The 13,876-nt window shown below is 43.4% G+C and overlaps 1 protein-coding gene across 1 annotated transcript; it reads left to right on the top strand.

Annotated features, from left to right (window-relative positions):
- Positions 1–811: 811 nt before the first annotated feature.
- LOC309363279 (vomeronasal type-2 receptor 26-like) lies at positions 812–13,435 on the top strand (the record flags this gene model as incomplete). Its single annotated transcript, XM_081899384.1, has 6 exons — positions 812–819; positions 4,425–4,716; positions 5,823–6,605; positions 9,535–9,765; positions 10,268–10,394; positions 12,537–13,435. 6 exons carry the CDS (start codon positions 812–814, stop codon positions 13,433–13,435), a joined length of 2,340 nt encoding a protein of 779 aa, XP_081755510.1.
- Positions 13,436–13,876: the final 441 nt, after the last annotated feature.

Genomic DNA, 13,876 nt, shown 5'->3' with positions numbered 1-13,876 from the left:
GAATTAGAGTAATCTTTCAAAGTGACATTAAATAAAATTATGCTAAGAACTGTTTTTCCTAAAACATGGCAAATGGCTAGAATAGTGATCACATATTAAAAAAGATAAAGTCCAGCTCTACTGTCCTACAGCATTGCTGAATCAGGGCTTTGTTTCACAATTCTAGCAAACAGATTAAATATAGTAATACATAAATATATAGCAGATCAAACTGGATTTATTATGGGACATAAACTCTCATGAAACATATGTAAGGTCCTACATTTCATTCATGTTACCAATAAAGTGAAACAACTATATGGGATATTATTATTTTTTGATGCAGAGAAAGCCTTTGATCGTTTGGAATGGGGCTTTTTATAGCCTGTATTGGATTATATAGGACTACGCAGGGGATCTATGGCCCCAGAGCAGATAACTGGAACCAGAGCCAGGAACAGACAGAACCAACCGATTCTGGTTTTGTTCTCGCCTTCCTCGCTTGCTGAGTTCTGCAAGAGCAACACGGAGACTAAGGAGGAGGTGGGAGCTGATAGCGAGGACCATCACCTGGCATATTATTTTTTTTGATGCAGAGAAAGCCTTTGATCATTTACAATGGGGCTTTTTATAGCCTTTATTGGATTATATAGGACTACGCAGGAGATACCGTACATTTCAATCCTAAACAAAATCTGAAGGGCAGCATGTTGGTGACTCCTAAAAATGCTAAAGGATAGGCCAAACCAAGCTTTCCCTTTGCTAGCCATTTATCCATCTTTAGCTTAACTTTTTTTATTTAATTATTTAAATTTGTAAACCTCTGTCTACAATGAAGTGGTATGGGAATTTTATTTCAAATAAAAATAGAGGTTTAGGTCAAGTCATGGAGGTGGCTAAGGATATGAACAGAAACTAGTCCTTGTGGATAGGTCCTCCCTTCACTGTTTGAGGCAGGAAGACTCTGAGTTCCAGTTGTTGGGCATCACTTGTAGGGAAAGGGCTGCTGCACTGACCCCTTCCTTAGGGCCTTCCCTTTGGGGCAACTGGTTGTCCATTTTGAGAAGAAGATGCTGGACTTTATGGACCCTTCGCCTGATCCAGCTTCAGGGCTCTTCTGATGTCAATCATGTTCAGCCAAACTCAACTTTCTCCCTCCTTGAACCTTGTCAGTCTCTTGAGTCAACATGTTTTTCTCCTGCTCTGCACCTGCTCCCAGAGGAGACCTTTCTTCCCCTTACAATTATCAGAACCACAGTGATCTATTCTTATCCCCCACGAACACCCTTCAAATGCTGCCTTTGGGAACAATAACACAAACATCACAATCAAGAGCAGCAGGAGGTGATTTACTCCACCATGCCTGAGAAGTTTGATATATAAAATATATTTTGTGCCACAGAGTCCTTGCAGTCAAGCTTTAGGCCAGGTGAAAGGGTGGAGGGGATAAGTCCATGTGAAGTTTAATCAGTTCATAGGAAGCCGCCTTCTAGCTTAGTACTATCTACTGACTGTAAGCTCTCCAGGTAGAGGACATCCTCAGTCCTACCTGGAGCAGGTAGCAGAGGTTGAACCCGGCACCTTCTGGCTGGAAAAGAAATGCTCTGGCCCTTCCTCTTTGGCTCGCTGGACAAGTCTCAGCAACCTCTGTCCAGCAAGGGTTTAGGATTCTTCTGATTAGCTGGTTATGGAGTTAAGAGAAACAGTTGGAAGGGAAGTGTAGCAGGTGGATTCAGAATGATAACACTGCTCCTGTTGCTCCCTCTTGTAACCTGTGGGATGGAGCAGAAGGCAAAATGTCCCCTGAATTGGATCAAGGATACAAATTACGCTGTGAATTTTTACAGGCCAGGAGGCCATCTCCTTAGTGGTGTCATATCTTCAAGATTCATTGGAGATCAATTTCCTTCTACCTTTGACAGGAGCCCGTATATCTGGGTTGATCCGTGAGTAATGTATTAATGTGTTTCTGCTTCCTTTAAAAAAAATGCATTTTTTGTTACATTTGGATACACTTGTTTTCATCCATCCATCCTCACCTATCTAATTGTTCGTGGACTTCCCAACTTATCTTTCCTTGACATTCTATCTTACCCTCCTTAGATTTTCCACTCTCTTCCTCTCTATTCTTAACTCTATATTTTGTTTGCTGGTGCTCACAGATTAATCCTTGCTTGTAAATTTACATTTATACCACTCCATTTCAAATATCCTTCTAGTTGTTTCCACTCGCTTATCATCGTCTTTCTATTTGTATTTATCTTCCCTAAGATTATTTTCAAAAATTCTGATTCTTCTTCTTTGAATCCTTTCTCTTTGTCTCTTTGTGTTTCTGCTTCCTAACTCAAGTTCTCTTGATGTACCTGGGTCAGCCCTTCTGAGATGACATTGACTGAAACTAGAATGGGTCTTTCTCAGAGCTTTAAACAAGAAGTACCCTGTGATAAATCTCATTTATTTAATAAAATGGGGCCCTGTGATTTATTTCATTTATTTAATAAAGGATTTCTACATAACTTTTCCCCTTATAAGATAGCAAATACTATGAGCTGTGCCTGATTTGCAGGTTTTCTGTAGTTAGCAAAATGAAATTAATTCTCATGGAACTTAGGGGTATGGGGAATGTTTGGGCCGTGTTTCTTGGTATGGAAATTGCGGTGTCCTTCAGCTTTCAGTCTGATATAATCTTCTGGAAGTTTATCCATAGAACTAGTGTCACAGGACGGAGCCACTGCCCCCACCAGGAGATGAAGGAGAAATGGGTTCTCTCACTAGGAAAAGTGAATGATAAGGCAACTGTCCTTCCACAGTGAAAGGCAGGCTCGTCCTTTACAGGTGTCTGCACTGATAGATGGAGAGAACAATGTTCAATGCACAGTTCTTTCCCACAGGCACAACTGTAACTGTCTTCTATGCTTAGGCGAGTACAATGCAGCCTGTGGGGCTGTAGGAGAGTTTGTAGTCTCTGGTTGCCCCTCCTTGGTTAAGGGTTTCCCCTTAAAGGGATCCAAAAGGCTTCTGTTCGACACCCAGGCAGCATCTAGGGTCATAGCACTCTTTCAAGGGGGACCCCTGGGGGTGGATGCTCCTATTCAGGGCTTTTCTTGCAGCCAGAAGTCACTGGAACTCAGTTCTGGCCTCTCCCAGGTGGGTGCCTTTGCCATTATAAGAAAACAAGGGAGGTGTTCATGGTGACTTCTGGCACCTCTTTTTCTAGAAGAATAGCAATGCCTCTATTTGATGTAGGGCCCCCCCTCAAAAAAATGTGTTTTACCCCCAGATGCACTCCCAGCAGATGGGCTTGTTGAATGGCCTCTTTAAATTGGAAGGTTCATTATTGTTCCACAATATGTGTATTTCTTTAAGGGCCAGAGCAAATAACGTGACTTAGTTTTACAGCTGTGAAGCAGCATAGCAGGTCTGTTAAGTTATGTTAATTAAGCTGTTGGGTATAGTATATAAGGGACGTGGGTGGTGCTGTGGGTAAAACCTAAGGGATGCTAGGGGTGTCCTTAGCGCTAAGGGTGGCGCTAAGGGACGCGGGTGGCGCTGTGGGTAAAACCTCAGCGCCTAGGACTTGCCGATCGAATGGTCGGCGGTTCGAATCCCCGCGGCGGGGTGAGCTCCCATCGTTTGGTCCCAGTTCCTGCCAACCTAGCAGTTCGAAAGCACCCCCAGGTGCAAGTAGATAAATAGGGACCACTTCCAGCGGGAAGGTAAACAGCGTTCCGTGTGCTGCGTTGGCTCGCCAGATGAAGCTTGTCACGCTGGCCACGTGACCCGGAAGTGTCTGCGGACAGCGCTGGCTCCCGGCCTATAGAGTGAGATGAGCGCACAACCCTAGAGTTGGGCAGGGGTACGTTTACCTTTATAGCATATAAAGTGCAGCACCTAACTCTCAGTCCCCTGGTGGATGGGTTGGTGTTTGGGTCATGCTTATTGATATATTGTGAAAGGAGTTTTTGTTTTTGTTATTAAAACCTAGCAAAAGTTACTTTTGCGTTCCTTGTAATGTGTCGTCTCCCCAGCACGCCTTCTGCAGTGCAGCTAACCTGCAAATAGCCAACAGGGCTCGGCTGGAATAATTGGCTTCACCCAATATCGATGCCAAACCATGCACATCTGTAACCAATAAAATTGTGGCCTATTTGAACCCAAAAACTATATGCTGCTGTCTTGACTGGTTATTCATCACCCTAGGGAACTGTGAGGTCACAGGGCACACAACCACCAGACCTGGTAGGACAACCAAGTAGGTCACCACATAGGGCCAGATTTGTGTTTTTCTCCATTCTTCTCTCTTGCAAGGATAGTGCGGACACTGCCCCACTGTGCCCTACTTGCTGGGCTCCTTTCTCGTTTGCTTTGATTGATAAAAATAATAATAATGTGACTATCAATTTCACTGAATCGAACGTGACAATGTGACACCATTCTTTATGCAGTGAGACAGATAGCAGGGGATTGCAAATTCTTACCTTCTTGCTTGCCATTCACGATGTCAATAAAAACCCCAGGCTCTTACCCAACATCACCCTGGGCTACAGCATCTACGAGACCTTTTTTGATGGAAGAATGACTTCGGACGCCCTGACAGATCTGCTTGCTGGTGGGAGAATCAATATCCCAAACTACAGCTGTGGAAGGCGGAGAAAAGTGCTGGCTGTTCTTGAACGGGGTGAATCCGACATCTCCATGCACATTGCAGGCATGTTGGGCATCTACAAAATCCCACAGGTAAGAATGGGCTTCAAGTCAGGCACACCTGACATCTTCCTCCCCATGAAAAAAACAAGTTCTGCTGAGGATGATGTAACTGGTTTTATTCCTTACTTTATAATGTACACCACTTTGAAACAGTGCTTTTCATGAAGGAGAAAGCATACAGAAATGTTTTAATAAATAAATTGTGGGAAATGCTCCAAACTCAGAGAAAGGGTGTCAAAATGGCAAGTGTAAATGAGTGTGAAGTGTTGCAGATGGGGGGCAAGAAAGAAATCCTAATTTTACATAAAGGTAAAGGTACCCCTGCCCGTACGGGCCAGTCTTGCCAGACTCTGGGGTTGTGCGCCCATCTCACTCAAGAGGCCAGAGGCCAGTGCTGTCCGAAGACACTTTCGGGTCACGTGGCCAGCGTGACATCGCTGCTCTGGCGAGCCAGAGCTGCACACGGAAACGCCGTTTACCTTCCTGCTAGAAAGCGGTCCCTATTTATCTACTTGCACCCGAGGGTGCTTTCGAACTGCTAGGTTGGCAGGCGCTGGGACCGAGCAGCGGGAGCGCACCCCGCCGCGGGGATTCGAACCGCCGACCTTTCGATCGGCAAGCCCTAGGCGCTGAGGCTTTAACCCACAGCGCCACCCGCGTCCCCCAATTATTTTTTTTACATATATACCCATAATTAAACGATGGAGCTTGTTGTCCACAGGTAGCAGCAATGGACACTAACTTGGACAACTTTAAAAGGGGGTTGGACAAATTCATGGAGGAGGAGAAGACTATCATTGGCTACTGGCCATGATGACCACGCTCCTGTCACCACAGTTTCTGGAAAACACAGGAGCAGAGAGTGCTATTGTTTTCAGCTCCTGCTTGGTGTTTCCCACATGCATCTGATTGGCCAGGATGAGAACTGGATCCTTGCCCCCCCCATTGACTCTTTCTTAACTGCTCACAAACTATTGCAGTTAAGTGGTACATACATAGCTTAAACAGAAACAAAATGTTACATTTCAAATAAGTTAGAGGATGATAATTAAATTTGTCATCTTCTTTCACATAGAAGTATCCAATCTTTGTCCTGAAAAGCAAAGCATCAGTCTCTCTTTCCCTTCTCTCACCAGCTCAGTTCTGGCTTTGTTCTTCATGATAAAAAACAGGCCCCTTTTGTCAACTGGATGGCCCCAAATGAAGAAGCTCTGTATGATGGGGTGGTCCAACTCCTCCTGCACTTCAGATGGACATGGGTGGGCCTCTTTGCTTCAGACAACGGCAATGGAGAAAAGTTCTTGAGCACTTTGACGCCTAAAATGAGCAATAGGGAAATTTGTGTTGCCTTCACTGAAAGAGTGCAACGGAAAACTTCCTTGTGGTTTCCTCATGAACCACCTGCCATGTGGAGACAAGTCAATGTATTTGTTTACTATGCAGAATCTCAGTATGGATTTTTTGTCATCGTAGAGGTACAATCTTTCTTTGAAAGGACACAAACCGGGGGGAAAGTCTGGATCACCATTGGTCTTCAGGACACAATCATGTCATATGAGATGGAAGCCTTCCGGCATGCCCATGGTTCTTTGTCCTTTGTAATAAAGACCAAAAAAAGCAGGAGAATTGGCCACTATGAACCAATACGTACTGCTTCTTGGCAGAAAGCATTTACATGTTCATATTCAGAGCAGTCCTTGTCTGTGAGGAGTTGGGAAAAATGCAGGGAGAAGGAGCATCTGAAGATGCCAAGGCAGGAGATGATTGAAGAGATCCACTCCCAAGACAGTTATATCACTTACTATGTTGTCCAAGTCGTGGCTCAGGCCTTGAATGCAGCCTATTCATCCAGATCAAAGCAGAGGTTGATGGTGGGTGGAGGAGACGAGATGGAACGTCAAAGTCTACAGCCATGGCAGGTATGGCCCCTCACTTTTGAAGACTGTGATTCATTAACACAGCTCTGGAATGATCCTGATAGGAACAGAGGAATCTGCCTTACATCAAAGCAGACCATTGATCTATCTAGCTTAGTATTCTCCATGTTGGCTGTCTGCCTGTGGTTCTCCAGAGTTTCTGAAAGGGAATATTTCCCAGCCCAACTGGAGATTAAATCTGTGGCCTTTTGCGCTCAAAGCAGATGCTCTACCGAGTCCATTGTGCCTTTCTGCCCATAATCCCGCAGTCAGAATCAAGCATTGTGTATCAAGCAGTGTATCTTATTCATTTATTTCTACAAATTTCTGCAAATGTATATACCATAATAATAATAATAATAATAATAATTTATTATTTATACCCTGCCCATCTGGCTGAGTTTCCCCAGCCACTCTGGGCGGCTCCCAATCAGTGTTAAAAACAGTACAGCATTACATATTAAAAACTTCCCTGAACAGGGCTGCCTTAAGATGTTTTCTGAATATACCACCCTTCATCATACCTGAGGGCAGTTTCCAGTAATACATTGAAATGCAATGAACAGATCATATGTTTAAATAATCCAATAACATTGTTTTCACCTGCTGGCAGAAACCTAACAGAGTCCTACCTCCCAGAGACTCATAAGTCAAGGAGAAACTGGAACCATGGGGTGCAATAATAATAATAATAATAATAATAATAATAATAATAATAATTTATTATTTATACCCCGCCCATCTGGCTGGGCCTCCCCAGCCACTCTGGGCGGCTTCCATAAAAACCAAAAATACAGTAAAATATCACACGTTAAAAACTTCCCTGAACAGGGCTGCCTTAAGATGTCTTCTGAATGTCAGGTAGTTGTTTATCGCTTTGACATCTGCTGAAAGGGCGTTCCACAGGACGAGTGCCACTACCAAGAAGGCCCTCTGCCTGGTTCCCTGTAGCTTCGCTTCTCGCAATGAGGGAACCGCCAGAAGGCCCTTGGCCCTCCTTCAGGTATACTCAGCGTCCGGGCTGAACGATGGGGGTGGAGACGCTCCTTCAGGTATACTGGACCGAGGCCGTTTAGGGCTTTAAAGGTCAGCACCAACACTTTGAATTGTGCTCGGAAACGTATTGGGAGCCAATGTAGGTCTTTCAAGACCGGTGTTCTATGGTCTCGGCGGCCGCTCCCAGTCACCAGTCTAGCTGCCGCATTCTGGATTAGTTGTAGTTTCCGAGTCACCTTCAACAACAGAAATGGCCCTCCCATGCATCAGACCCACAAAACCAATGTGACATTCCGGCATACAAAAGTATCAGCCACAAATTGGCAGGCGTCACAACATAGAGAGCGCTGTAGAGCTGTTTGGACCATTGGTCTGAGTCTGCAGTTATCTACCTATTTTAGACTACTTAGATCACAACCATGTGTTACACTCAGGGCTGCCTCTGCAGATAGTGCAGAAACTTCAGCTGGTGGCAAATTCAGCAGACAGGTTACTCACCAGGGCTAGACGGTTGGAGCAATGGTCCAACCGGATTGGCTGCCAGTTGGTTTCTGGGCCGAATTCAAAGTGTTGGTTTCCAGTTATAAAGCCTTAAACAGAGATTGGGAGTTTGTTGGTAAGTCACTTTGCATACCCAGGGCAAGATAAAGCAACTACCATATTTTTCCTTCTATAAGACACCCCCATGTATAAGATGCCCACTATTTTGGGGGACTCCTAAGTAAGAAAACACCCCTTAGCACTACCCGTGTTTAGGACAAGCCCCACTTTGAAACCTAATTTTTTGGTTAAAAAAACCTAGTCTTACACATGAAAAAATAAGGTAATTTTTAAAATAAATAATATGAATAATAATTATTATTAGCAGCTTTGTATACTACATTTCTTGGTAATACAAAAAAGTCACCAAATGCAGTTTTGAAAGGTCAAAATAATAGAGTAACAGAATCATAGAATTGGAAGGGACCCCAGACATCATCTAGTCCAAACTTCTTCAATGCAGGATCCCAACCAAAGCATCCATGGCAGATGGCCATCCAACTGCTGCCTTAAAACCTCCAAGGAAGGAGATTCCACCACTGTCTGATGGAGTCCATTCCATTTTCAAATAGCTCTTACCATCAGAAAGTTTTTCCAAATATTTAGCCAGAATCCCATTTCTTGTAACTTGAAGCCACTGGTTCAAGTCCTACCCTCCTGAGCAGGAGAAACCAAGCTTGCTCCATCTTCCATGTGACAGCACATCAGATATTGGAAGATGGCTCTCATAGCTCCACTCAGCAGAACCTGGATGTAAAATGAATATGGGGCTGGTTGTTTTACAAAATTTAACAAGCAGTCTAAAAATAGACCTAACTCAGAAAACATGAGGGAATTACATTCAGAGATTCAAACACTACCATTCTGGATTATCATTAGACATCAATACATTTACAAACTTTTGTGTTACAAATTCATCCACGGAGCTCCAAAACTGCTTTGCTCTGAGGGAGTCCTATGACAAATGGAAGGAATAGCCAACCAACTTTTTTCTACCTCCAAACTTCCGTATAATCTACAACTATCAGAGCCCTAATGCAACTGGATTGACATTTTCATAGTTTCCTTTAGAAAAAGAGAACCCTGTAGTAAAAATTGGAATCCATCCCTTGAACAACGTTGTGTTCCACTTTTAATAAATCCATACTGACAATTTTTTCACAAAATTTCCCGAAACCGTTACCTGTCTTTTCCAATATATGCAATAATGCTGATTGGTCATTGACAAAATGTTGAAGCCAAATGAGGGGACTTTAGTGTGCATCATAGTCCCTAGGAGTCCAGATGAAAGATGTATTGGCCCTTATTCAAAAGAGATTAGGGTGCAGACGCAGCAAGGATGAATTATCCAAAGTCGTTTCACATTATCTCAGAGCTGGGGTTTCCTCTGTTCTAGCTTCATTCATTCTTGAAAGGAGTCAATCTATCTTCTGATACTTCAGCTGATGGACAGTATTTGGATGAGAATGGGGCACTGGCCATTGACTTTGATATCGTAAATTGGGTGCTGTTTCCTAATAATTCTCATGCTAGTGTGAAGATTGGGAGCATAGAGAGACAGAAGTCCTCAAATATAAAGTTCACCATTAACTCAGAAGGAACTGTATGGCCCACGGTGTTTAAGAAGGTAGGATAAATTTATTTAACCTTTAAATATATGTGATTTCTGCTACATTCTAATAGCTAGTTGAACAGTACATATGAGGCTTTCATTGCAATCCTAGACACTTCCTGGAGCTAAGTCGCATTGAGCTTAAAGGACCCTACTCTTAATTAAGCACAACTGCATAAACCAGTAGCAGATGTGATGGCAGCTTTATCAGGATTGTTTTAGTGCTGCATTTTGTGGGAGTGTTTTATGATTGCTTCTTCAAAGATCATGTAGTTAGGCTCTTGCTCTTTGTATCTTTCATGCTGCCTCGATCATCTGTTTGTATAGAAAAAAGGAGGTATTCAGGTTGAAGGAAAGAAGCAGATACACTAATGAGTTTTCATGGCCATGCTGCTCTGCAAAAAAGAAAAAAAAGAATCACAATTGGAAGTAAAGATGCCTTTTCCTGGATCATTCCCAAACTCAACAGTCCATTTCTTAATGCTTTCTCCTCAATGCTCCTTCTCTTCATTTCCAGACCACGCCTCATGCAAGATGCACAGAGAGCTGCCACCCAGGATATGCCAAGCAGATTCAGGAAGGGAAGCCGCCCTGCTGCTATGATTGTGCTCCCTGCCCAGCAAGGACCATCTCCACTCAGGAAGGTAGGACACAACATCAGACAGAGGGCCTTCTCGGTAGTGGCGCCCGCCCTGTGGAACGCCCTCCCATCAGATGTCAAAGAGATAAAGAATTACCTGACATTCAGAAAACATCTTAAGGCAGCCCTGTTCAGGGAAGTTTTTAATATGTAATGCTGTACTGTTTTTAACACTGATTGGGAGCCGCCCAGAGTGGCTGGGGAAACTCAGCCAGATGGGCGGGGTATAAATAATAAATTATTATTATTATTATTATTATTATCAGTGGAAAGGGCCTTCAATGGGAGGATGGGGTAAATATCTGAGCCAGCCTGAACAATCTGTGTCCAGTTCTGGGCACCACAGTTCAAGAAGGACACTGACAAACTGGAACGTGTCCAGAGGAGGGCAACCAAAATGGTCAAAGGCCTGGAAACGATGCCTTATGAGGAACGGCTAAGGGAGCTGGGCATGTTTAGCCTGGAGAAGAGGAGGTTAAGGGGTGATATGATAGCCATGTTCAAATATATAAAAGGATGTCACATAGAGGAGGGAGAAAGGTTGTTTTCTGCTGCTCCAGAGAAGCGAACACGGAGCAATGGATCCAATCACAAGAAAGAAGATTCCACCTAAACATTAGGAAGAACTTCCTGACAGTAAGAGCTGTTTGACAGTGGAATTTGCTGCCAAGGAGTGTGGTGGAGTCTCCTTCTTTGGAGGTCTTTAAGCAGAGGCTTGACAACCATATGTCAGGAGTGCTCTGATGGTGTTTCCTGCTTGGCAGGGGGTTGGACTCGATGGCCCTTGTCGTCTCTTCCAACTCTATGATTCTATGATTCTATGATTCAATCGTGTTTGTGATGGAACACCATGAACGGAATGCCTCTCTGGTTTCTCATTTATATACTGATCACCTCTCACCACTGCTTAATTATCTTGGCTTGCAGGAGCACCAGCAGTGGATATTTCAGTCTGCCATTCCTCCAGCTGGAAGGCTGTCCTTTTGCTTGGTTTTCGGAGGATCAAAGAGCAACAACAGGAGGAAGCAGTTTCCACTAGATGGAAACTGTTCCCGCCTCCTTAAGTAATATATGCATGCACCACCCATCAGATAAAGGGCAGAAGACCGTCTGCCTTGCTTAAGGTCCCAATTGTACCTTTGAAGCCCCACCGACACAACTGACAAAAATTGCTTCGCTGTTCCCTGTCTGCTCTCAATAGAAGCAACTAGGAAACATTTCACAGAGAAAACTTTTTTTAAAAAAAATATTATTTATTAATTTTTCCACAGAAAAGAAATCTTTACCTATTTTAACATAAACTGTAAGTTACTTTATCTGTTGCCTTCCCATCCTCCTCCTCCATGGTTTCCATATTTACCCTTATATGCTGGATATTTCATCTATACTATTCAGTACATCCGTATTTGTTAACCTATATGTCATAGTAATTCACACTGTTGCTCATATTTCATGTCCTCCTTGCACTTTCATCTTGCTAAAGCAGTTCTTTAAGACTGGAAACATTTTACTGATTATTTAAAGGGTGTGTTGTTGTTTTTTGTCATTTTGGTCATTCTTGCCAGTTCCAAATACTTCATCTTTTTCAAAAGCCAATCTTCCTTTGGGCATACAATATTCTTCATGCTGCCATCATTGAGTGCATAATAAATAAGTTAACCAGGTGTGTTTTTTTTTGAATAATTCCTTTAACAAAGCTTCAGGTTTATAGGGAATCATCAGCTCCTCCCCATCAGCTGAAACATTTTTAAAATCTCATATATCTTTCCCCAGTACCTTTAGCCTTTTTGCAAGTCCGCCACATTTTGCACTTCCAACACATACTTAGTTTAATACATTTTGGCCAGCTTTTTTGTCCTTTTGATATATACTATATATAAATCATCTTCGTATAATTTTATTTTAAAGTATAACAAGCAGTAAATCTTAGATTACTCTTCCACAACTCCTATGAAGGCATTTCTATTTTGTTTTTTCCTTTTTTTGGGGGATGAATCCATGGATTGAAACTTCTCTACCAGTGAACACAGTGTTCTTTCTTGGTCTCTCCCATATACCAATAATTTTGCAAAATTGTAACAGCATCCAGACTGCTCTAGGTGTATGACTAATGTTAGGATAATGATGTCTCTCTTACTCTGTGCAGATGCCAATGAATGCATCAAATGTCCAGAAGATCAGCATCCAAACAAGGAGCAAGATCAATGTGTCCCCAAAGCAATCACCTTCTTGTCCTATGAAGATTATTTGGGGGTCCTCCTGGCTTCCTTTGCCCTACTCTTATCTTCAACCACAGGCTGCATTTTGGGAATATTCATGAAATATAATGAAACTCCCCTAGTAAAGGCCAACAACAGAGATCTCTCCTACATCCTCCTCTTCTCCCTCCTGCTCTGCTTTTTGTCCTCTTTCCTCTTCATCGGCCGGCCAAGGAAAGTCACCTGTCTTCTCCGACAAATGGTCTTCAGCATTGTCTTCTCATCTGCCATCTCTTCTGTCTTGGCAAAAACCATCACTGTGGTTCTGGCCTTCTTGGCCACTAAGCCAGGGAACAGGCTGAGGAAATGGCTGAGGAAAAGTCTGGCCAACTCCATTGTCATTTCCTGTTCCACTGTCCAAGTTGTCATCTGCATCACCTGGCTGGGACTTTCTACCCCATTCCCAAACTCTGACATGAGTTCCTTACCTGGGGAGATTATCCTGCAATGCAATGAAGGGTCTGTGGCCATGTTTTATGTTGCCCTCGGCTACATGGGCTTCTTGGCGGCCATCTGCCTCACGGTGGCTTTTCTAGCCAGGAAGCTGCCTGGGGCCTTCAATGAAGCCAAGCTGATCACCTTCAGCATGCTGGTCTTCTGCAGTGTTTGGGTGTCTTTTGTGCCCACCTACCTGAGCACCAAAGGGAAATACATGGTAGCCGTTCAGGTCTTCTCTATCTCGGCTTCCAGTGCTGGGCTTCTGGGCTGCATCTTCATGCCCAAGTGCTACATAATCATACTGAAGCCCGAACTGAACACGAAGGAGTACCTGACAGCAAAAAACTAAACAGAGAGAGTGAGAGAGATTATCCATCTTTCTTTTGGTCTGTATTAAAAGCATTGTCAATCACTTTCAACAGGTGATGCTGGATTTTTGTCTTTCGCTAGGGAGTTCAGGAGTTCACTTGTTTAAAACTGCCATTTTCCTCTCAGTATGACACCTCATTCACTTTGCTCAGTCGATATTTTACCTTTCAGCATCACTGCCTTCTCACTTTAGTCACTCTGTCCTTTCTATTCCTCAACTGTCTCATGGCTCTGAGTCTTGGAAGACCTGCTCCCTCCCTTACTGGCCTTTTCCCACCTGACCTGAAGAGGGAGGGGTCCTGACTGACTCTAGCTACAAAAGCTGAGGCTGCTAAACAGAATTTTGGGTTGGGATCTTGTTTAAAGGTTAACTGATTTTAATTTGTGTGGGGGTTTTGTTGTTGCTTCTATGGTTTGATTG

The sequence above is a fragment of the Podarcis melisellensis genome (genome assembly GCF_964234715.1).
Source record: "Podarcis melisellensis genome assembly, chromosome: 2".
Lineage (NCBI taxonomy): Eukaryota > Metazoa > Chordata > Lepidosauria > Squamata > Lacertidae > Podarcis > Podarcis melisellensis.
Note: the sequence above shows the minus strand (reverse complement) of the source record. Positions and strands in the feature narration are given on the sequence as shown.